This window comes from Pinus tabuliformis, chromosome 6 (genome assembly GCF_031772625.1).
Source record: "Pinus tabuliformis cultivar Carrire ecotype Pingquan chromosome 6, CPIR1, whole genome shotgun sequence".
NCBI lineage: Eukaryota > Viridiplantae > Streptophyta > Pinopsida > Pinales > Pinaceae > Pinus > Pinus tabuliformis.
The window spans coordinates 251,092,658-251,119,028 of NC_142292.1; the positions used below are offsets into that span (position 1 = coordinate 251,092,658).

General features: G+C 37.1%; 1 protein-coding gene across 4 annotated transcripts in view; it reads right to left on the reverse strand.

Annotated features, from left to right (window-relative positions):
- The window catches only part of LOC149258336 (uncharacterized), a 173,594-nt gene that overhangs the window by 80,152 nt on the left and 67,071 nt on the right, over positions 1 to 26,371 (reverse strand). For 3 of the 4 annotated variants that reach the window (XM_089415171.1, XM_089415176.1, XM_089415169.1), the window contains exons 4-8: positions 10,762 to 10,808; positions 10,537 to 10,617; positions 10,203 to 10,368; positions 9,909 to 10,080; positions 9,725 to 9,793 (exon numbers count right to left, since the gene is read on the reverse strand). In XM_089415171.1, coding sequence (XP_089271297.1) covers positions 9,725 to 9,793; positions 9,909 to 10,080; positions 10,203 to 10,368; positions 10,537 to 10,617; positions 10,762 to 10,808 — 535 coding nt within the window. The remainder of the gene's footprint in view (positions 1 to 9,724; positions 9,794 to 9,908; positions 10,081 to 10,202; positions 10,369 to 10,536; positions 10,618 to 10,761; positions 10,809 to 26,371) is intronic. The other variant, XM_089415174.1, reaches the window with a different exon arrangement.

Here is a 26,371-nt window from a genome sequence, read left to right on the forward strand (position 1 = left end):
AATAAATAATTTTCTAAAATATAATATATAATTTTATAAAGTTAAATTTATTTAATTTCAAAACTAAAAATAACAGAAAAATAAATAGGAACTATTTTCCTCATCAAATTTGTATATTTCGGATGATTTGGCTAGGGAATAAACTATAAATTTTTGAAAAAAAACTGTAACTTTTAAGGGTGTCAAAAAAAGCTACAACAAATGCACTGCAAGGGACTTCGAATTTCTGTGCATGGAAGGATAGAATGGAAGTCTTCTTAGATGATAATGGGGTTTTGGAATACATCAAAATTGATATTCCCAAACCTCCTACATCAGATGCACAACAGTTGACTCAATGGAAGAAGGATGTTGCTAAAGCTAGAAGGATGATCCTAGAAGGAGTTAGAGACCATATTCTTCCAAATTTGCACGGGAAGGAAACACCATTCCAAATGTGGAAGGCCCTTACTGATCTATTCGAAAGTAGTAGTTATGTCAGAAAACTAGCTTTGAAGGACAAATTGAGGAACATTCAAATGGGTAAGAATGAGCCCATTGTTACCTATCCATCCAGGTTTGCTCAAGTCATAGATGAACCTGGAAATGTTGGTGAGACAAATCCACCAACAGATCTTGTTATCCTTGCTCTTGGAAATGTTTCCAGGATGTTGTGAATAGTAGAGATAAGCTCCCTAATTAGGAGACACTGTGGTCAGATCTTGTGTGGGAAGAGATAAGGAGGAACAGAAGGGATGGAGTCTCAATCAAAGCTAATGAGGAGGAGAACTTTGCTTTAGCTAGCAAAGGGAAGAAAACCAAGGGCAATAAGGCCCAAGACAAGCTTGAATCCAATCAGAATGGAGGGAAGAAAAAGAAGGATCTTAGCAAGATCAAGTATTTTCATTGTCGTGAATTTGGACATTATACTACAGAATGTCCTAATAATAAATCCAACAAGCATGTTGCAACAACAGCAGGCGGAGAAGCTCTCTCCTCTTAGTTCGAATTGGATTTCTCTCTAATAGCTTGCATGGCAAGCTCAATTTGAGGTAGTGTGTGGTATATTGACTCGGGGGCTTCATTCCACATCACAGGGAATAGAGAATTCTTCAGCGGTTTTGAAGAAAAAGTCATGCAACTGCATATTGATCTTGGAGATGATCACAGATATATGACCAAAGGAGTTGGTATAGTAAACTTTAAGAGGGATTTTGGCTCCCTCCTCCATCTCAAGAATGTGATGTATGTCCCAAGATTGAAGAAAAACCTTGTCTCGATAGCACTCCTTGAAGACAACGGGTATGATGTAGTATTCAGCAAGGGGAAGGCCTACCTCAAGCATTTTGCTTTAGGTCAGGTCAAACAGATTGGTGCCAACATCAAAAACCTCTACAAGTTGGAGGTGGATGCATGCACAGCCTTGGGCAGCAAAACAGAGGTTGTTCAGGGCCGAGAAGTTGGAAAGCTTTGGCATAGGCGCATGGGACATCTACATCATGGAGCTTTGAAGATAATCAAGTAGATCACCACTCGGCTACCTCAGAGCACCCTTGAGGAGCATGATGTTAGAGACAAATGTCAATTGCAAGTGAACTTATGTGTAGATAGTGTAGTTATACGTAGTAAGTAATTTTTTATTGAATAGAAACTGAATGGTGTACAATACCTTCATGGTGGTTTGCCTATATAGGCATTGACTGGACATGAAGGATGAATAGCCATATCTTTTGACTATTTACCCATTCATAAATAATAATGTTATAATAATTACATTATTAATTATTTAATTAATTATTATTTTAATATTATTTATGTAATTAATATTTTTATGAATATTTTATTCACAACATTGCCACCCCCTTTAGAGATGCTTTGTCCTCAAAGCATAACATAAGGGTTTCCCTAGGAATGGCATCTTTTATTTTGACTTTGTTTGTGCTTGTGAGTTGGTGAAATCCTCATGTGTATTTGCACCTTCCTTGAAGCTGGAAGCGTTAACACCATATAATTTATAATGTCATCCTTGCCAGTTAAACTCCATGAATTGTTCTTCAAGGTTTGTAGTATAGCTTCCTAATTGTATTAACCATTTTGCACCTAACACTATATCCATTTCCTTGAGTGATAGGGAAAATAAATTTGTTTGTAGCTCTAGTTCTTGTATCTGGATTGAAACCTTATGACATTCTCCTATCTCTTTGAACTTTTGCCCAGTAGTGATAGTCATGGTCAGGTCCTTGATTGGACATATACAAAGATCAAGTTGTCTAGCAAGATCAATGTTTATACAATTGTGAGTATTGCTAGAATCTACAAGTATATTGACATTTATGCCTCTTATGAGCCCTTTAAGCTTCAGGGTTTTAGGGCGTACTCTCCTTGTCATGTTTATTGGTAGAGTAGTAGGCTTAATGTTCTTCCATCTTAGAGACTGGCTTATCTGTTTCCTAAGGTGTGGTGGAACATATTTTGCAGTGACCTGTTATTTTTGACCTTTTGAAGAATTGCTTTCTTCATCCTGATTTTGTTGGACACATGAGATTGCAGCTAATGATGGTTCCTCAAGATTTGAATCTTCATTGTGTGTGACAATGATTTCTTCTTCAGGTTCTTGTACTTCAACTTGCCTTCCATTTACTATTTTATAGTAGCATAAGAAAATGTCTTCACATTTATGTCCAAGTGTCGAATTTTCTCCACACTTGAGACAATTATTTTTCTTTTTCATCATTTTTTTTTATTCATTACTTGAAGTGTCCGACTCTTTCTCAACTTCATAAGCATACAATTTCTTGTTAAGGCATTTGTGTCATAACGTCCATTTGTATCCACAATACCTACATTTGTTTGACTCCTTTTTACCTTAGTATTGTTGTTGGTCTTTGTCTCCCTTGAATGATGACATTTTGAACTTAAGTTTTTGTTCAATAAGTTTTGCTACATGTCTAGCTTCTTCGATAATTTGAGGTTTGTACAATTTCAATTTTGCACGATACTTGAGTTGTTCATCAGTAAATCCTCTTTGTATTGTAACCAATACTTCCCATTCATGGGTGTATTCGCTTACAGACCCTTTTTGCTTGAGATGAACAAATTTTTCGTAGACATCATCTTCTTCTTCGTCATAGAATCTTTTTAGCAAGGCATTCACGAACATCTTCCAATGAAAGGAGTGGGCATCACATTTGTCAGACCACCATAGGAACCAATCATATGCCTCTGCTTCCAAATTTTTGGACGCATTCATGATTTTTTCACGTTCGCCTATTAGCGGGTTTAATTCAAAAGTGGCTTCCATTTTATTAACCCAGACAATAGCGCCTTTATGGTCTTTACCATCATATTTTGGGAGCTCCTTTTTAATTCGTTGATAGTCCCTTTCTGGAATTCTGGTGAAATATCGACTTCCTGAAAAATATATTTCAGGTGGATTTGTTGGTTCATGTTCATTTGCATTTGGTAGGCTATTAGTTGGCTCCTGATAGGGGCCAGACTGCAACATCAAGGTGTCCATTTTTTCTATTAGTGTATTAATTTGTTCACCATGTTCATTAAGCCTCCGAGTAGTCTCATCGATTTTGAAGTCCTTTTGTAGAATTTGCTCCATCATCAACGTCAACCTTTTTTGTTCTTCCCTAAACTCTGCTTGTGATTTCTCTATGTTACTGAGGCGATAACGTACATTGTTGACTTTGTCTCGATAATGATTAACATCAGCTTGTAATTCTTCATTGCTCACCATCTTGCCTTTTTTCTTGGTGGACCCCACTTTTTGTTAATTAATTAATTAACTATATAATTTTAAATATATATATATATACATATATTTTTAATTATATATAATTATATAATGAATTCTTTAAATTAATATATATGATTTAATTTATATATATATATATAAGAACTTTACAATTTGGCAAGTTATAACATAATGGGGTCCATAGTTTTAAAAACCGGCCTAGCTAACCGATTACCGGTCTAACCAGCCAGTTAGCAGGCCCACCGGTTGGAGCCAGTGAAAAAACCAGGTTTAATGGCGAAAAATTTGACCTAACTGGTCCTAAACCGGTCGGTTACCTGCCATGCCCACCAAGGACCCACAGTGCTTTTCCAAGGTAGTTTAGGGGTTTTAGAGGGAAATTAAGCGTGCTTTCCCTCCAAAAACACCCTCTCCAAGCCTTTAAGGAACAAAAACAGTTAAATGATCTTGTTTTCGTGCAATACAACCTTCGACTGAGGAGGAACCAAATCATGAACAAAGCACATGATCTAGATCCCATTGTGTTGGACGATATTGATCCAACATCAGAATGGGTGGAGGCGACTGCAGACCCTGTGTTTGAAGCTAATTTTGATATCAACATGGCTTTAGCGGGGGATGAAACAGATTTTGTGGCGGCATCAGAACCAGGTTCAGTAGCGGCATCAAGGAAAGGCAAAGAACCAATGGAAGGCACTAGTCGTGCAGGTCGACAAACTCGTGCTTCCATTAGGTCCACTTCTATTGTTATTGGTGGCATAGCTACTGAGGTTGCAGATCAGGGTGAGGCATCCTAAGACTCTGAACCAGATGATGTCTATGTAGCTCTTGATGATGATCCTGTGGCTAGTAGTGGTGATGAACTTGATGATTGATCATGTGTACACTATAGACTTGTAGTAGGCCAATGGCCTCATAGCTTGCAGCATTGTTTTTGGACTTTATAGGCCATTTAGAGCCTCATTGCTTATGTATTTTTCTATTTTGTCAATGATATGTATTGCACTCGATGCCATTTCGATATATTCAACTTTACATGGTATATAAATGAGCAAATTTTGCATATTTTATCTCTATTAGCTTGGAATCATAGTTCTAAATCTTAAAAATAGTTTTGTTGCATTAAAAATTAATTATTTAATGTATTTTTCTAAAACTGGTTCGTTTAGACCAAACCAGTACCGGTTAGACCGGTTCCGGTCGGTAAACCGGTTCATTAGGTGGACCAGTTCCGGTATTAAAAACACTGATGGCGTCATGATTTAATGAAGAGGCAGTTGAGAAAAAAAAGTGTGATGGATTGTTGGGGATAAGGCGACCGACGGCAGCAGAGGACGCGTGACGGTCGGGACCCAAAGAAAACGATAGTCAACGGGTTGCAGAGATGTCGGAATGTTGGTACTAGAATAAGAGGACAGAATGGTCGAGAAGGTTGACGGAATGGCAGATGTTGGAGTACTGCGGGTGGCAGAGTGGATCAGGGGTCAAACAGCGGACGCCGAATGGGACGAGGAAACAAGAAAAACATTGAAGAGCAATTAAGGCGAACGGTCAGGGAGTTGCTAGAGTATGGCAGTAGGAAGCAAGGATAACGAACAACGAAAGTGAGATGCTCCAATGGATAGAACAACAAACAGGGAAATCGGTGGACAATGAATTGGAAAACGAGTGGGCCCAGAAGTGATAGGCACAGTCAGTCTATGCAACTACTCGTCGAGGAAAGAACTGGTCCAATACCACTATTGGAGACAAACTGTGTGGTTATATGTAGTAAGTAATTTACAAGTGAATTTATGTGTAGAATGTGTGGTTATATGTAGTAAGTAATTTACAAGTGAATTTATGTGTAGATTGTGTGGTTATATGTAGTAAGTAATTTCTTATTAAATAGAAATTGAATGGTATACAATACCTTTGTGGCGGTTTGCCTATATAGGCATTTACTGGCCACGAAGGATGAATAGTCATGTTTTTTGACTAATTACCCCTTCATAGATAATAATGTTATAATTACTCAAATAATCTAATTAATGATTATTTTAATATTATTTATGTAATTAATATTTTTATGAATATTTTATTCACAACACATGATGTGTTCAAGGGTTGCACTCATGGCAAATATGCCAAATCTTCCTTTCGGGGCCGAGATAGTAGAGTTGGAGCTATTCTAGAGAGACTTTGTACAGATGTTTGTGGCCCCTTCTCCACAGTTTCACTCGGTAACCACAAGTATTATGTGATCTTCACTGATGATTTTTCCCATAAGTTGGACTCATTTCATGAAGAAGAAATATGAGGTGTATTCCAAACTTGTGGAATTCCAGGCCTCAGTTGAAAATGAGAGAGGCAAAAAAATCAAGTCCCTGAGGAGTGATAATGGAGGAGAGTATCTCAAATGCCTTCAGAGATTTTTGTGCCAAGGAGGGCATCAATAGAGAGTTGATTGCACTTAATTGCACCCCATAATCCTCAGCAGAATGGGGTTACAAAGAGGAAGAATAGGAATATTGTTGCGGCTGCTAGAGCCAAGTTGCATGATCAGGGGTTGACCTTATTCTTGTGGTTAAATACATGCAACACAGTTGTGTACCTGCAGAATAGGAGCCCTCATAGAGTTCATGGGATGATTACCCCTGAGGAGGCTTTCACAGGAAAGAAGCCAAATGTCTCCCACTTTTTCATTTTTGGATCCATGGTGTATCCTCATGTGTCCAAAGATGACAGGAAAAAGTTGGATCCTACGGCAGAGAGGGAGATTTGAGTGGGCTATACTGAGACAACACATGTTTACAGGGTGTATATTCCCTCTCTCAAAAAGACTATTTTGAGAAGGGATGTGAGATTTGATGAGGAGAAATCCATGAGGAGTTCTCTAGAGCGAGAGCTAAGCATATCACCAGATGAGGAGCTTCTAGCTCCCAAGGAGGAGCCTCAATCAGATTCACAGAGTCAGTCCTTGCCTAAGGGCAAGAGAGCATTCCAGGAGGATGATGTGGAGCAGCCACATGATGAGGATCAGAGAGCAGGCCGAGTGGAGGCACCCACTCACACAGTGACTCCCAGAGAAGGGAGGAAGAGGACCAGGTTGGTTGACAGATTGGTGCAAGAAACTCAGGAGTAGGTTGGACTTCCTAATTCCTCACACAGACAGTGCAGATCACCAACAAGCTACATGGCTCTCATGACAGAGTTGATAGATTCTCAACCATCGTCATTTGAAGAGGTTGCTTCTCAGCAGGTATGGGTGGATGCCATGGTGGAGTATGACTCCATCATGAAGAATGATGTTTGGGAGGTTGTGCCTAGACCTGAGGGAAAATCAATTATTGGCTCTAGGTGGTTGTATAAAGTGAAGCATGTTGTTGATGGTAGTATTGAGAAGTTCAAGACTAGGTTTGTGGCCAAGGGCTTCTCACAAATTGAGGGGATTGATTATGAGGTGACCTTTGCCTCAGTGGCAAGGTACTCATCTATCAGGACCATACTTGCATTGGTTGCGCAGTTGGCGTGGAAAATCCACTAGATGGAATCCAAGACAACTTTCCTCAATGGAGTAGTTGAGGGGGAGATCTACATAGAGCAGCCAAAGGGATTTGAGACTTGATACATTTACTTGTGCTTGTGAATGGAGAATTCAAACTTGAGAAAGAGAGAGTCGGAGAGTCTAGAGGAAGATTGAGAGAGAGAAAGAGTCTTGAAGAGCAAGAGCATATCTTAGAGAGCCAAAGTGATTCGGTGTTTGCATCAGCTACTGCTATCAAAGATATTCTTCAGATTTGGGTGAGCTTCTCATTCTCTCATTGTATTTTGTATCTCTGCTAAAAAATTGATTTCTAATAGAAGAATAATTTGGTTGGGTTTTGCCCTCATCATTGACCTAACTTCTTTGTGTCTCATTGAGTTCTTGATTGTCTTCCATTGTGCATATGGTTTATATGGTTTATGTTCTAACTACAATTACTTAACTTATTTTGCAGCATAAAAAAGTTTTGGATTTAAGTGATTGTAACAACATAGAACATCAAAATTTCAACATTTCTTGGTACAGCAGGAAGCAGAGGTCAGTTGCATTCAGTTCAACAGAGGCTGAGTATATACCTACCAGTCAAACAACATGCGAGGTTATTTGGAAGAGAAAGATCGTGATAGGACTCTTTAGTCAAAGGATGGATCCTACATTGATCCATTGTGATAATCAGAGTTGCATAAAACTCTTTGAGAATCTAGTGGTTCATGATAGGTCCAAGCATATAGACATCAGGTACCACCATCTCAGAGATTGTGTGCAGAGGAGGATTGTTATGCAACAGTACATTCCTACAAAGGAGCAGGATGCAGATGTCTTGACTAAAGCCCTATAAAGGGGAAAGTTCAAGTTCCACAGAGGCAGGATTGGGGTTGTCGAGAATCACTTCCTCGCTAAGATGGAGTGCTAAAATTGTAGCAAGGGCAAACTTCTTTTGAATTGTGCCTTAGTCAAAAAAGCAAATTCGAATTCAGTATTGAAATTCGAGTTAGCTGTCAGTTAACAGCGTGATGTGGCCTATTTGTTAGTTAATTCGAGTTAGATGGCTTTCAGTTAGTTGTGTACTAGTTGATTGCTAGAGTTCAGAAATCTGATTGAGTTAACTCTAATGTCTAACAGTTAACTAATCTCTAGTTCTAGAATAGAGATAGTCTTGAGTTCAGTTGAGTAGTTTGACTTTTGTTAACTCAACTAACTCTCGATTAACTAGTTTCAGCTGCTAAAATTAGCTCTAGTCAGTCATGCAATTCGAATTGCCTACTGAGATTGAAGAAGGCACAATAGTAATCATTATTGTACAACAGGTTTTGTGACATGTGAACATGCTTGAGAATTGAGCAGGCCTATTTCTCTTGGGAATTGCGCAAAGAAATAGGAGAAATTCCTATTTTTTAGGGGCTGAATTGCACAAGGAAATAGGAGCTTCCTTGCAGGTTGATTTGGCTAAGTGTTGCGCTATTCTTGAGAGGAGTTGATCAATATTGCAGGGGCTTCAGGCTGGAAGCATATTCTTTGTAATAGATCAGATTGCTCAGTTGATAATACAAGCAAAAGGGTTTTTCCCAGTTGGGTTCCCCAGATAAATTTTATTGTGTGATTGTGTTTCTATTCATTGTTTTCTTTACGCAGAAGAGAAATATTGTGTCTTTTGCAGGATCAGTTTGCTCTCATTAGCAGTTGCAAGATTTCAAATAATTTCTACAATCCAGCTCAATAAATAATTCAAGATCATTAAAAGTCTCCAACAGAGACAAGTACAGAAACACCTTTAGATCCATTAGGGAAAGAAAAGAAGCAACCAGGAGGAAGAGGAAGAAATGAAGGAACCTAGGAAAGAAGACGAGGATGAAGAGGATGTAAAGACGGAAGAGAAGGAAGCAGGGGGAACCTATTCTCCCCACCACTAAACCCTACACACAGCATACACATTCATCCAAGAAATCTGAATATTCATTGACACTCTAAAGAAAGGCACTCATCCCTCTCTTCCTCTCACAAACGGAAGGAAATCTCTGCAGGAACAAAGAAAAAGGGGTAGAAGCAAATAGTTTCTTGGGACACCAGTTAACTCTGGATTCCCTGCTTTAGGGGGGGAGAGTTATCTAAAATCAGTAATTATGTGTGGTAAATCAGTACTGATTCTAGGCCAGTTATATAGGGTTCATGCAAGTAGGCCTTTCATTATGCTTTTGAAAGGCTTGGAACAGTTGAGGCCACAGAACTTTTTTAATACAAATCTCAATAGTTTCAGTCAGAAAAAATAAATAAATGAATAAATAATTGTACAAAAAGCCTTTAAAAAGGGCATTTATATAAACATGGTCAAAAGAGAGAATTCATATCAGTTTCTAATAACAGCAATAGGCTTCCAGTAATGAGAAAATACTCACTCCTTTACAAGGCCAAATTCAATTTTCACTTTCAATAAGAACATTATTATAGAAATTGCTTACCGACGTCTATGAGACAATGGTGAACGTTGGCGACCAGGTGGGCTTCCTCTCACCCTTCGGGGAGATGTCCTGTCAAAATATTAGATGCATACTGTATGGGAAAAAAGCATCAACCAGGCACTTCAAAAGACACATTTATAATCTATAGAAACAAAATCAGAAGAAAATTTACACCTACATATACCTGATAGGTGATCTATTCCTTCGGCGGAATGTGGGAGAAGAATGCCTGCGAGGAGGCGAAACTGGTCGACGACGAGGCGGTGAATCTCCTCGACGACGTGGTGGCGTATCCCCTCTTCGATTCATAGGAGACCTTCGTTGCGGTGAACGAGATTTTCGTCGAAGAGGAGGAGCTACAAAATATGCATTACAGAATAGCACATGCTTCAAAAAGCAGGGCCTTGCCTAAAATAACAAATCAATTATAAAGTTTTGAACATTGATGATATCTAAGAAAAACATATTTTAAACATACATTCCCTGCGATGCCCAGTCCCATCCTTTATTGCATCGGGGGCAATATTTTCTCTCATTGGAGGTTCTCTTTTATTAGGGGCAACAACTGCCCTTGGAGGTGGGGATACTTTTGTGCGTTGAGGGAGTGTGAATCGGGCACTAACAACATTTCCATCAACCTGGCCCTGATATTAAATAATAAAAATTTGACCATTCTTAAGAACAATCAGAACATGAGCTTCATTATCTATGCTTGCATATACAAGAATTACAAATTGTGAATATTTAATTTTCTGCTTGTACTTGTTCAAAAAGATTATTTAATATAAGATGTATAATTCACCAAAACTTACTCCATTCATGTGAACAAGTGCTTTTTCTGCATCAGATCTTGTCTTGAATTCGACATATCCATAACCCTTAGGCAATTGAACCTTTAATAAATCGGCCAATGTAGAAATGATTAATGAACCATACAAACCCATAAATAGTGCCTGAACAGAAGTAAGTTTGGAAGGAAATCCAACTGACCAACTGCATAAAAAAAACTTGATAAAATGGCAGGGCTGCAAACTTACCACTCTGTCCATTGACAGCTCCACATTTACCACCTCGCCAAAGTTACCTGAAAGAATAAACAATAAACATGAACAGATCCTATACTATATCTTTCGAAAAATTAAAATCTGTTTGCATAAAGTTATAAATACAACTTGACCAAATGCCAAGGGCTAGCTCAATCAGTTAAACCAACCACCAAACGCATGTTGACAATGTAGACGTCATAGGTTCCAAGCTGGTTGAGTAACTTGGGGTAACCAGCTTATCTTGCCGCTGGCGGTTAACACCAGCCTAGATCCATATAATCTGGGGAAGGTAGGACCAAACAAAAATTTCCTTCGAAAAAATTACAACTTGACATCTTCTTCAAGATGTGATCTGAATATTTTCAGATGTCATGCCAGAAACAATTAACTAGATAACAGAAGCTACTTTTGTTCTCACTGAAGAAATGACTAAATGTGTTTTCTTGTAAAACCAGTGAATACAATACACTAAACAGAGAAGGATAATATATCACTAGATAGCAAATCTCTGAAAGATTCAAGAAGTGTTCATATGATAGAAAGGAGACAAAGAAATTGTACAAGTTTTACAGTTCAAAAATAAATTATGAAACAATAAACTCTAGCAGAAATTCACAAACATTTTTTTCCCAAAATAAAGTATGCTTTCAAAGGTATGGCTAAAAGCCTAAATAGCAGAACAAAATCAACGTCACATTTTATGAAGGAATGCATAGCCTATGAATTATAAAATTATACTTCATAACTTCAGTGATTTTCCTGCTAAAGGATGGTTCAGATTCCAGAATGGCATCTAGAGAAACCAAGAAAAATGTTCATCTGACCCAGAATTTATAACTATATTTGCAAAATAAGGAGTTAGTACACTTCAACCTTGTTGACCACTCTGCGTCAACTACCCTATAGCAGTGTACATTTTCGCAAGCAGATTCCATCATGCTCGGGCAGTGAAGATTATCCAGATTTCATCATCATCTTCAGTGATCTTTTTGTAAAAGTTGTCAACTCATTCTGCAAGTTTATAATGTAAATGATCCTAGTAAGACCATTTATGTATGTAATAACCTAGGTAACCCTACATTTTTGGTGACAATTTCTATTCTATGAGGTTTTTTGTCTCACCGATTCATGTGTGTTTCTAAATACAATGATCGGCAGAGTTTTTCCCTCCAACCTCACCTCAAAGCTAGGGTAGATTTTGTCGTCAAGATTTTAGGTAAATCCTAGTTTTGTAGTCGAGTCTTTTGTAAAGTAATTTGTGAGTAATTTAGGCTAATTGGCTAAATTGCTTTATTACAAATTACATGGTCTACTAAATCATATTTGAGTTACAGAATTGAGTAAATGATTGAGGGTCTATAACAAACGGGTGTTCCCCCTTCATGTATTAAATTGTATATCTTGATCTAAAAAATATTTTAGTGTATGGTCCCTCATATTTAGACACCATGGCTAAATTATTTGAAAGTTGGAATTATTAATCCCAACTTAATCACAAAAATAAACTAAATTATAAACCAGAAATTTAATTAATTTTAAGTCCTAGGAAAAATTAATTCTCCAAACTAAAAAAATTCGTTGGTTCTAGAAAAAATAATTTTTGGAGGTCTTCAACCAAGGGAATATTGAGAATTTCAGGAGATTTTGGACCCTTAGGCCTTGATAGTTAAGTCAAAATCAATTTTTTGAGGAAATCAACTCAAAATAATTAATTTTAGTTAATTAAAATTCAATTAAATGAAAAATTCGAATTTCCTCAAAAAAAAAAAAAAATCGACAAAAGAAATTAAAAAAAATTAACGGTCGAGATTACTTTGACGGGGATCAAGCCAACTAACCGTTGGATAATTAATCTATAAATTAGAGGCCAGTTGTCATTCAAATCATACGATCATTGAATCATGTACTAGCTCTTGAAGCTCTTGTAAACTTTTCTGGAATAATACAGCGCAAAGTCTTTGGAGTTTTACTTGATGGCAGTTTTCCTCTCCGATATTTTATGGTAACTCGTATTTAAAGTTTTGTTGATCTTATTTATAAGTTGTTGGTTAATAGCTCTTGTAGATAAATCTATTGTACAGGTATTTTGCTTAGGTTGTTGGGTTTTAAGATAACATTAAGATTTTTAATTGATTAGCAGGTATCTATAATCTTTAAAGATTTAATAGTTATTTTATACTTCTATTGGTTTAACGGCTTTTATAAGTGTGTAGAAATCATTTAATTCCAAAATTTCTTGAAGTATTTATTTGATTAGCATTTAAATTTCGTGGTTTTTTCTAGTAATTAATTTTCAAAATTTAAGTGCTTAAGCCTTTTGCATGTTTCAGCTAAGTTTCATGATCATTGGCATTGGATTTTAAATATTTTAGTGCTTAATATCTATTGAGATTGCTCATTGTTTAATTAACTCTAAGTGTGGGTTTATTTACTTGAATTATTGGATATTTCTTGCATATTTAGTTTGAAAGATTTTCAAGTAATTGTGATCAGCATTTTTATTGAATATTGTATCGTGGACTTGTGGAAAATTTTATATCTTTCGTGTCTTAAATTGAGTATTTTCAGCGTTTAGCTCAGAGTAAATCGTAACGTAACTGCTTAAGTCTTTAACATCTCGTTTCATCTTGCATTTCATATAAGTTAATTGATCACCCACCTAAAGCAGCATTTGTCATCTTTACTTGGTGAATCATTCATCTTGCAAGTCTTTTCTTTCTAAGCATTGTATTTAAAGGCACTGGTCCATAACTTTAAATCTAGTTTCTCTAAATTTATTTGAATATCTTAAACATTGCTCAAATAATCTTGTTTGCATCTAATTTAAGTCAAGTTAATAAGATAGCTTTCAATGCATCTCCTAGGGACTACCCCCCTTAGCTTGCCTGGGAGATAGCTAGAACGGAGTGGACAAAGTTTACAGTGACAGCCTTTGTCCTGAGCGTTGTGGCCCTTGGTGTACACTTTGGGCGAGAACAAACCTCAAACACAATCATTATCAAAAGAATGTGCCCCATTGACACCAATTTACAACTGTGATTTGTAAAAACAATTTGTGCTTGGACCTCCACCTCAAAGACATTTTTTTGACAAGAGAATGTTGCATGACAATCTCTCCAATAATCAGTACTTGTGGGTTCATCAGGACTTAATTATCCGACAATTTGACACTAAAATATATAAATATCAAGACTAAAAAAGGTTTGTATAAAGGTTTATCATTCCTTTTGGCTTTCATGCATCTGATGAAAGATTTTTTAAGACCTTTCACAGACAAGTCCATGGTCTTACCTTAAGCAATATCCTCATCTACATCCACATGCAAGAAGATAACCTCAGTCAAATCAGACAGGTCTTGCAAACTCGTCAACAACACAAGCTCCAAGTTCAACTTGGAATGTGTTCATTTGAAGTTAGAATCTAGATATATAATAAAGTGACATATTACTGAGAAATTGAATGTAGTAATTGATTTAGAGGTTAATAGTTAGGTATTTGGGAGTTACATAACATACTTGTCTTCTCTTAGTATCGAATAAGACATTGCATCATGTAATGATATGAATGAAACCACTCTTTCCCATTCTAATTTATAGTCCTGTCCATGCTCGTGTGTCAAAATATCACAAGAGCTATAACTTGACGTTATCCCTTCTTACATCCAGTTGACTAGCAAATACACCAGTGCACACCGATTGAAGTAAATGTATATTTTCTATTTCGCATTCAATTCTATCCATCAGTTTCTACTGATGACTTTGCATTGCTTACTGTTGGTTGTCTTGCAGTTCAGATTGAGTTAGCATGCTATTCTGGCCAAAAAGAGAAGTGCTCTAGCGTCAGGAGAAGTGCTATTTAAACAGTGAAGACAGACTGTACCGGATTCATTCAGATTCACATCTCTGTCATTACTTGTAATTGTTCATTGAGATTTGTATCTCTGTCATTACTTGTAAATTTGTAATTGTTCATTGAGATTCGTATCTCTGTCATTACTAGTCTTGTAATTGTTCATTAAGCTCCTGCATAATAAATGAAGCTTCAGCACTTGGTCCACATTTCCCTTGTTTTTCTGTGTATTTATTTCTGTTGTTGATGTCTGCAGCCCTTTCACACAATCCTACCAGTTAATTCCGTGTAGTTTTGTGGGTGTCTCTCATATAAAACACTCAACTCTTGGGTTCAAGAGGTTCAGGGTAGGAACAAGGCACCCCCATGCACCGCGCCCTCTCGCCCCCCCTCCCCACAATGAAGAGGTTGAAATTGTTCAAGCCAAACTCCTAGAGAACCATACCAGACAAGCCCAAGAACTAAACTCGAAGGTGAGGGGACTTCCAACACCCTCTTCTCCGCCTCCAGATCTCATGTAAACAAGGGTTTTTCTCTTCATGACACCGTAAGGCCTACTTCCATGATGACAGATGAGAATGATTCTTGCATTCTTTAGCTCCTTATATGGAAAGCTAATGGGTTTGTTCTAGCCCTGAGAGAGAGCCATGGTATGTACTTGAACTTCACCGCCCCCCCCCCCCCCCTCCAATGATGAGGTTGAAATTGTTCAAGCCAAACTCCTAGAGAACCATAGCAGACAAGCCCAAGAACTAAACTCGAAGGTGAGGGGACTTCCAACACCCTCTTCTCCGCATCCAGATCTCATGTAAACAAGGGTTTTTCTCTTCATGACACCGTAAGGCCTACTTCCATGATGACAGATGAGAATGATTCTTGCATTCTGTAGCTCCTTATATGGAAAGTTAATGGGTTTGTTCTAGCCATGAGAGAGAGCCATGGTATGTACTTGAACTTCATCTTGAGCATGTTAATGAAGCTTTCAGCTGTCCAAACTTGTGAAACTTACAGCTTTAAATTTCAGTCATATATGTTCTTCATGTATTGTTATTTACAGCTATATAAATCTTGCTGAATTGACATAAGCAAGAGGACAGTTTGTGACATCATCATTGAGGAATCCAAGGGCTGTTATGCTCCCACTATATCTATTTCTTTTACTGCTGTTGTAAATGCTGGAAAAGTTAATTCTCAAATCTGGTTTATATGGGATAAGTTGCCCTAGAGGGTGGAAACTTATCAAGATAATTCTGTATCTTTTCTCCTAGAATTGATTAGAAGTTTGGGTTGTTAGAAAGTGAAATGTTGTTTTCTTTCCACTGTTGTTTTAGGCTCTATTACATAACAGCCCTAATATTGAATCCACAAGGCTAGCATCCCACAAACCTCTAGTCAAAGAGGTGAATTTCTATTTTTCATTAATATCTGAGAAAGAAATCTTGAATAAGAAATTACTACATCTTCATCCACCAGAGGCCTTTTGGCACACAGTCTTCTTCACCATTCCAAACTCCTGCACCCCAACCTTGACTCCCATGCCATGCTCATCCAATTGACTGCCTTTTATGATGTACACTAACAACCTCTCATCTGATTAACCTACTCTAACCCAGTCCCATGTTACCTACATGGATATCACACAGGCGATCTGGGAGATGAACACCAACAGAGTGGTGGGTAAGGAGGGCTTCCAACCAAGTTTTTCAAACATGGTCCGCCACTCTTCTTTGTGGTAGCTTTGGTCGATATTCTCATTAATAAAATCAAAAGAGAAAAATTTGAATTTACATTTATTAGTTTATGGCCCCACAAGTGTCCAAGTCGGCACTCCTATATCAAGTCAGGCTGGCCCGTTGGAGGCAACCATTCAACCCTTCTTGGAGACTATATATACAGTGAAAACAAGCCCTAAATCCTTTGCGTCTATGTTAGAGAACCCTCAGAAAATTTTCAAAAAACCTTTAAGAAAATTATATCCAAGAAGATCAATGACTTTGAGGCCCCAAAAAGGGCTTACAGCTTCTTAAAAATTTCTGCAAACAAACAATCAAAAAAGGGTTGGCAGATCTGGAAAAATAAAGCGAAAGAAACCCCTTAATCACTTAGCAGCTCACTGGATCTGAGGCCTAGAGGCTGCTGCTCCTTTGAGAAATAGCAAAAGAAAATTGTATGCCACAAGAGAATAAATGAAATCCCTGCAAAATAGAGCGAGTAACCCTTCAAAGGATAGCGGCCTTTACCAAAAAAAAATTGTGATAAACCCTAGTGAAATTTTTTAAGAAAAAATTCTAAGGTTAGAAATCCTTCAAGGAAGGCTCAAAAAACGTCATCAAACCCTAGCTGTTTAGTTTTGGGTAAGGTGTGAGCCCTCTTTTCTGCTCAGCTACCTCCAAACTCTTCAAGAAATGACCTGCGGATAAAAGAAATTAAAAAACCCTACGCTCTCTTATGAAGACCAAGAATATGTACAAAAACATCATAAGCATAAAGGTTAAATAACCTTATTTATAAAGTTTAAATATTTATGGAGAGTGGAGTGCACTTCTAGGGCAGAAGACGGAAAATCAAAAATCTAGGGTTACAGAGTTGTTGCAGAGGCAGCGATCCATGGAGGGGAGCAAAGGAGGGAGCTCCACTCCCTCCTTCAAGCATGCCGTGACCAGCAGGGGAAAAAAACCTATGGAATATGATAGAGGACCTGCAAAGGGAAGGAATAAGAACAGTGAAGAGGAACAAGATGGACAGGAATCCAAGGAGAAAAGTATTATTAAAGAAAATGAGGAAGAAGACAAGGAACAGGGAACAAAAAACAAAGCACACATGGGCCCATGTAAGCCCAAAGCTGTTGTTACTCCCAGAGTCACGTTAAATGAGCCTGCTCTACAGGAGCACAGGGACCATATGCAAACCTATGCAATCATTTGCAAATTCATGGGTTTATGGCCCACTGAAAAAGCCTTACAAATGTGGATAAGATACCACTGGAAACCAAAAGGAAGCATTGACTTACACCTGGGTTCGAAGGGTTTCTTTACCGTGGTTTTTGCAAACATCGAAGACAAGGATAGAGTTTTTGAAGGTGGGCCTTACTTCTTTGCTGCTGCAGGTCTCTATATGAGACCTTGGATCATGAATTTTGTCCCCGAACGTGAGACCTTTACTTCAGTCCCGGTTTGGGTAAGGCTCTACTCTCTTCCGCTTGATTATTGGCAAACAGAGTCCTTAACAGCCATAGGAAATAAGCTAGGACGGTTTGTTAAAGCTTCTGAAGCCACTAGGAGGGGAAAGTATACTTCCTTTGCTCGGATATGTGTGGAGATGGACCTCTCTGGAGCTCTTCTAGATGAGATAATCTTGGAAGTTTATGATGAAGAATGGGTTCAAACCATAGACTACGAACATATTCCGTTCAGATGCCGCAAATGTCATGAACATGGGCACCTATTCAGGGATTGCCCTCTCACTAAAATAGAGAATAAGAGTAAAGCTAACGCTATGAAAGACTCTGAAAGCTTTCACAAAGTGGCAAACAAAGGAAAAGGAAGCAAGAGGGGATCAAAGGCACAGAAATCTGAAGGACTACAAACCAGCCAAAACAGGTTCCAAGTCTTGGAAGTGGAAGAAGAAGTTAACACAGCAGACTAGACGAAGGGGGAGGAATTAATGGAAGAAGGGAAAGAAGAGGACAAGGAACAAACACCAGATAAAATTCTGCAGACAAAAACGATAGTGAGCGATGCAGAAACAGAAATGGATCAGGAGATGACCCAAAGTGAGATGGAAACAGAGGACCAAGAACTTCAGGCGATTCTTGAGAAAGAGAATCTTGATCTGGAAGATTTCTTGTCTCAAGGAACTAAAGGAGGGATAGACTCTTTACCTCCAGAGGAGTTCAATAAAGTCCAGCAACTATATCTATGGAAAACCCAAAACAAAGGACCGGAGAGGCAAAGGAGCAAGGAAAAGCAGAGCAATGAAGGGGTAAAAACGGCAAAACCCATACCTGGATTAGCACCCAGAAACCCAGGAAAAAAAAGAGGCAGGAAAAAGCAGAACGAGTTATTAATGGAATGTGGAAAGCTAATGATAGACTCAGGTAAGATGAAAGACCTAACCAGCTACTCCTTTACCAATCTTTAATAATGAAGTTTACTTCTTGGAATATTAGAGGTCTTGGTAGTAAAAGAAAACAAAGACTGATTAGTAACAGAATGAAACAAATAGCTCCAGATGTGATCTTCATCCAGGAAACCAAATGTTCCATTCACAAATTAAAAGAGATTCATAGCAGGTGGCTCAATAGTTATGAGTTTCTGGAAGTCAAAGCGGAGAATACAACAGGAGGTATACTCACCCTTTGGAATCCTAAGAAAATAGAAATTTTAGATGCTGAGGCATCTCGAGATTATCTTTCTGTGGTCATCCAGCCTGTCGGAGACAAGGAAACATACCTAATCACTAATGTGTATGGACCCCAAAGACTGGAAGGAAAACTAAAATTTCTTGATTCTCTGGAGGAACTCAGGGACAGACATGCAGGCATGCCATGGATACTGGGAGGGGATTTTAACATGATTAAATTGCTTTCAGAGAAAAAAGGTGGAACTAGAGTTCAAAGTAAAGACTCTCTGAAGTTTCAGTCTTTTACAGATACTATGAAGTTAGTAGACATTGTAACTAGTAATGGAATTTTTACTTGGAACAACAAAAGAGGAGGAGAATCTCAGGTGGCTTCAAAATTAGACAGATTCATGATAACTGAAGACCTTATGCTCAATAATAAGGAAATTTCAGCACGAATCCTACCCTTTGGAGGATCTGACCACTGGCCGATTCTTCTGGAGGTGCAGAGTATTGGTACTCCAAGGAATAGACCTTTTCGATTTGAAAACATCTGGCTTTCTCATCCAGATTTCAACAGTAATATTGCCAAATGGTGGTCAGAAGATTTGAACATTCAGGGCACCAGAATGTTCCTTCTTCAAAAAAGACTAAAACACATCAAGCTTAGGCTCAAGGAATGGAACAAGAATGAATATGGCAACATTTTTGTAGCTAAAAAAGCAGTAGAGGGTAAAATGCAGGAACTCAACCAAGTCCTTATCACAGACGGCTTTGATGAAACCAGAAATGTTCAGGCCACCAAATACCATCAAGAATGGGAGGAATTATGCAAACAAGAGGAAATATTTTGGAGGCAAAAATCGAGGGTTCAATGGCTCAAAGAGGGAGAAAGAAACACTAGTTTCTTCCATAGATCCACAATGGCGAACAGAGTTCACAACAGAATCTCAGTGATCAAGGATGAGAGTGGCATTCTTCGAGTCTGTAGTCCTTTGGTCTTGGGTTATAAACCTGTACCATTGGTAGACTTCGCCTTGGTTTTGTGCCCACTCTGTGTGTGGGTGTATGTAATATATGTAAGCTATTTTTTAATTAATGCCATAGAAGTTTCGTCTCTTGCACCAACAAAAAAAAAAGTTTAAATATTTACAAATATTAAAATAAAATATTATATTTACAAACAAACAAACAAAAAAATCAAATATCATTTACAAAGTTTTACAATGTAACTAGCTCTTCAAATGGCAAATTTATCGATTAAAGCTCAAGAAACTTAAGAAATTTAAATTTAATAAAATTTTCCTCTAGCTAAAGTTCAGAAACTTTGCAAAAATTGTCAGATAAATCCTTCAAGTAAAATAGAGTGGATTCTCCCACTTAATCACTCAAGAGTTCGTTAACTTAAGCAAAAGCATCCTGTTAAGCTTGAGATCTGTGATTCAGTAAAATGTTTTCTACACAGCTCAGAAAGGTTATGTTAGCTTCAAATGAGATAAGCAAAATATAATGGAAGGACATTCTAGCAACTTAAACAAAATTACACTAGCCACATCTAATCCTAAAATATTTTCCAAACCTAATTACCAGTGTAAGATAGCTATACACTAATAATTCTATGAAAGCAAATGAAGCAACAAATATAATCACTAGTAGAAAATTAATCTCAAAAATTCATTACCATATCATAAGAGAAGGGCCACAATGTTTCAACCCAAAGACTTGTGTATTATTATCTCAAAATAAAGAGAGCTTCAAGAGCAAAAATCGAAAGCATAGCATCAAGCCCTGTTACAATGAGGAGCATATGCTTCCTTCTTTATATAGAAAAAAAAAAAAAAAGAGTTTTAGATTGAAAAAAGGGCTAGATCCATGAAGGTGCACAAATTTTCCTTAATCTTGGTTGATTAAATGCTTGATCCATGTCTAAATAATCTTCCTTTTTTATTGTTTGAGAAAAATTCGAATTCCTTGATGATGCCTTTTTTCTGGTCCAATAATATTTTTTCTGACTTTTTCTCCACAAAAAATCCCCATTCACATAAACCCACTTGGACCATAAATTTGATTTTCATTAAAAAATCGATTTTTCTGGGAATTAATTCCTCTTTTCTAAACCAAAAATATTTTCTTGAATTTTTGCTTGTCTGATTTGTGGAGATTCCCTTCTTGAAAAGTCCACATTCTTTTTTTTAATATTTTCACTTGGAGTGAATTTATTTTTCTCTCGTTTCTATTTTCTGACCAATTTCCAGCGAATTAGTTAGCCATTTTTTTGCCAAAAAGAAATAAAAATAAAAAATAATAATAATAATAATTTGAGGGGATAGACATAAATTCAACCCTTAAAAGGTGTCTAAAGGCAAAGTTGAGGTGTATAGGTTCTAATTATGAGTACTCTACAGCATCTAACTTTTACAAACATTTGATTTTACAATTTACATCCAAATTATTAAATTTCCAACCAGTTGAAAAATTTAATAATTAAAAATAGAAATTTAAACTTAACCAAATTCTATGAGACTCACGACATGATCTAGTATGATAATTATACACAAACTCAATACACTAGGACTCACTTAAAACATCACTATTGAATCCCACCCTACCTTTGGGGGTATATGCGGGAGAAAAACTCTATTAATTATTCCGTACAAAATAATTAACGAGGTTAAACACACTCCCTAGGATGAAACTCGTTAGCAAAAATTCTTAAGCTTACCTAGGTGTTTTACATAGCTGTATAGATATACTAGAATCATTTTTACAATGGCCAATTTGGAGTTACAACTTCGATCAACTGACAAATGATGACGATGAATTATGGATATCTGACTGCTCGAACCTAATGGAATTCCTTTGCAACAAGGTGTACTGCTATAGGGTAGTTCACACATAGTGGTCAACAGAACCCAATGAGAAACAACACTCAGAAGTACTCTTTCGATCACTAGCACTGCCAGCCCAATGAGTCTGTGCAACCAATAAATCTAACTCCACCAACCCTGACATAGTCCAAACCAAAATCCACTATGCCTTGTAAGTACCTCAACACATGTTTTGCAACCATCCAATGTACTCTCTGGGGCTCCATATAAATTGACTCAATGTGTTGACTGCAAAACAAATATTCAGTCTAGTTTTGACCAAATACATCAATGAACCGATCAGCTGTCAATACAAAGTGGGGTTCATCAACTCGGAATTTGAAGCATGTAGCCATAGGCCTGCAACCCTCCATATGGAATCTCCTCAATATAAGACCTACATATTTGCCATGGCCCGCGAAGATATGCCCATCCTTCTGCCAAACCTGCAACACCAGAAAGTAATGCATCAACCCCATATTAGTCATATCAAACTCTGAAGCAAGATCTCTCTTGCAGTGTTGCATGAGTCTGTCCTCCCTTGTAAACAAGTCATCCACATACAAAACCAGAATGTGTGAATCGTCACCTACCATGATAAAATATAGGTTCAAATCTACATCACTCTTCTGGAACCCATTTGTTGCAAGTAGGCATCTATCCTCTCGTACCATGCCCTCGGTGTCTGCTTTTGTCCATACAAGGCTTTCTTAAGCCTACACACATGAGACTTGTTAAAATTGACAACTAGGGCCAAATTCCACTTTGGACAGCTCATTTGATAGATATAATGATCACATTGAATTACTCTTTTTGAGACGACCAAAATCGACCTAAAGATCATCAAATTTGGACAAGGGAAAGTGTATTTTTGAATTATAAGCCCACATGTGCATATTTAATCAGGTTGGCCCTAAAGCAAATTGGGCACCCATTGGAAGGCTATAAATACAAGTGACCTCTACCTTATTTGAGCATTATCATGGAGCATTCTTCTATTTTTTCCCTTGTTTTGGCTCGCACAGGTCTGAGACTCGTCCGCAGAGAATTGGTTCGCACGAAGGAAAAATTGCAGGGTCTGAAGCTTACATTTATGTTTCAGGGTTTTGGGTCTCAGTCGCAGGCATGACATATAAAAATCTCAACTGCAGTCGCTCGCTGGCAGGCTTATCGTGCGACTGAAGCCCTTCAGTCGAATGGACAACTCATCCACCATGCGACTGGAAACTAGAGTTCTGGGTTGTAGTCGCTAGCTTGACAAAGTATACTTTCGGTTGCTATCGCTCACTTATAGGCTCATGGGAACAAGTGGAACCTCTCAGTCGCATGCATGAATCCTCCTCCATGCGACTGGGACCTAAACGTTGAAATTTCAGCTATCCAAAGTTTTCACTCATTTATCGCAATGTTCGGCAATTGACCCCAAACAGTGACAATTCATTACAGGCTTCTAAATCAGGGTTTTGAGTATGAGCATTGTTGGGTTTATTTCATGGATGTTGTTAGTTGATTTTTGCTGAATAGTTGTATGGATGAAGATATGGATCATTGTACTCCATTTTGTTGAATCATTCAATGACAATCTAATAAGAAGAAGAATTTGAAGGTTTTCCCCATAGTGGGTTTTGCCTTGATCTCCGAACAATCTTGGTGTCTATATGTGTGAATGTTTTTCTTCTATTGTTCCTTTATGTTCTACTGCATTGATGACGATGATATTGTTCTTTCTACATAGTTGCATATGTCGTTGAATGATGATGTAAATTTGAATAATGTTATGATGTCATGGGGTGAATTTAATGTGTAAATGAAGAAATGCAATTATCAAAGCAAAGAAAAATATAGCCCTAAGAAAAATTAACATGGTTTCAGAGTTGGGCTAAAGAAAAGTCATTGAAGATCACCCCTATGAAAACACCTTTGATGGAAGCATGAGAAGATGGAGGAGACCTAAAAAAATTCTAGAGTTTGAATGAAACCCTAGGCAATTTGTGTATTAGGTTTGATGGATATTATGAGATTAGGGTTTGAGAGAAACCCTAGATTATCGCAAAGATTTGAGATATGAAATCTAGAAACCCTAGCATGGTCAATGTTAAGATACTCAAGCACTTGTGACAAATTTGACGAAGCCCTAGATGGGATAGTCTCTATTAGGCCTGGTTGTTGATAAAGTTGGTGGAAATATTGAAGGACAATGGATAGTGATGGCTCTTGAAGGTTGGTTCAAGAAGGAAATGATCACCTCTCATGGAAGATAAGTACTTTTCAATTTATGGTGCTCCTTTATGTCCTTACTTTTGTTTAAACTTATTGTTCTGATTATTACTTATAGTTCTTGCATGTATATTTGAGTATTTGATGCTTCTTACCTCTTAATGAGTTGTGATAAGTGGATCCTCCTTGAGGATTATGGCTAGTGCAACAAGAGAAGAACTAGCATTGAAAAAGGGAAAGAGGCACTTGATGAAAAGTTGACAAAATGATATTGCCTATGACAAATAAAAAGGTGCACAAGTATTTGAATACTACAAGGTACATATGGTATTGTTTCAATGTTATGTTTCAGTTGCAATATTGATGGCAAGGTAAGCCCTAAGGTATGATGGAAATGTCACCTTCACAAATGGCTCATGCATGCATATGAAAGTGATTTGGATTCATGGTACTTATGATGAAATGGTGCACTTGGTATTGAACAAGTATCTTACTTCTTAGAAATGATGAATTTCTTGATTGTATGAAGCTACTTAGAAATATTGATTATTTGATATATTAATGTTTAGCTAACATCAACTATTTTGGATACCTTGATCCCATAAAGAAGGCTTGCACATTGATTCTTATATATGGTAGCTTGATACTATTGATAATGCTTGTGATAAGCATGATAACCATGATGATAGAAGTGTAACAATGAGATTGATATTCAGGATATTTTGTTGACTGTGTTGAAGTTTTGATGTGCTTGGTAATTATGACATGATAAAATTGAATGCCTTGATTTGATGGGTTGATTTATGTGATAAAGAAGTGATGTTGTGATCATGATTCTTGAAGTATACTCCTATTAGCTATTTGACACTACCCCTTGATGAAAGATTTATGTCATGATGTAATGGTGAAGTAGTTGATGCTAACATGATATGACCATAATAAATATGTTATATACTTGACTTTATGATCTAGCAGATTTGTCGATGCATAGACATGTTGATGACTTGAATGAAGATGAATGAAGTGGCTTCCCATTCACAGGGACAATCTCTCCATAAGATCCTTACTCTTATTATCATCTGCATTATATGTATAGGAGATTCTTTATTGTTGAAGTAAGATTTATGGACATGAATAGACAAATATTTGATATTGTTGGTCTGCAACAAAGTTTTGGTCTAATAAGAAAGAGTTTTCTTTACTCTAAACCTCAATCGCGTGTAAGTAAGCCTAAGGGTGCAATTGTAGCCTCAACCGTGTTGAGAAATCTAGGGCATAGCGATTAGGTGATTTCTCTTTTAATGATAACTACTTGTGACTGTTTTTTACGTCTTTATATTAGGATCTTCTCTTTACTTAGATTATTATTGTGTTCTTCTTCATCAAATAGCTATCAATGCATAAACAATAAAGAGACAAGGAACACAGAAAGTAGGCGATGAGCCAGGGCCAAAACCTCTCTCACTTGAGAGGAAAACCCACAATGAAGTGTTCTTCTTATAGAGACTTCAATTGACAAATACCAAGACCTAGACCCTTGACCAAGAACCCTCCAAGACCAAATCAACCTTGCCTTTGATATTTGCACCTTCAGCTTCAATTCTTCCTTGACTCTACTTCGACCCTTTCACTGCACTTCACTTCTACAATTCTGAAATTTCTTCGTCTTTTTCCATTACTTCTTTGTGATGCATATCCGCAAGATCTTCATATTCTTGTTGTAATGCTTTCCTGTTTTGTTGAAGTTCGGTTATTTTATCTTTCTCTTGATCTTCCAACTGCAATTTCTCGGTACACTGGATTACATCATTTTGTAGGAGTGATGATGGGCATTCCTCCTACAATTTGGATTCCATTTTCTTTGTTTCCTTATTAAAATCTGCATGTTGTCACTTAAATATTGCCATTAATTGTTCTATATCTCTTGCGATTGATTGTTTTTGTGCATTACTTAGAGATTCGACTAAGGTAAAAAATTTGTAAGATTTTCTGCAAAACACATTTTTATTTCTAAATTACTCTTGACGAATAGAATATCCTTCTAAACAAAAAAGACATTTTGAAACGAAACCATTATTCTTTGTGGAAATCATCTTTTTACCTCATTTTTATTTTTCTTCTTCAAAGATCGAATCCCTTTTGTCTTTCTCGATAATTTTATTGAATAACACTTTGACTAAAGCTTGATATTTTTATAAGATATTGACTTCTTATTTCATTTCCCTTCTTTTTTTTATTTTTTTCTTAAATAAATAATTATATGATCATTTTTTTTCAAAAATATATTAGTATATGATTTTTTTGAGATTCCACACTTCAATTTACGT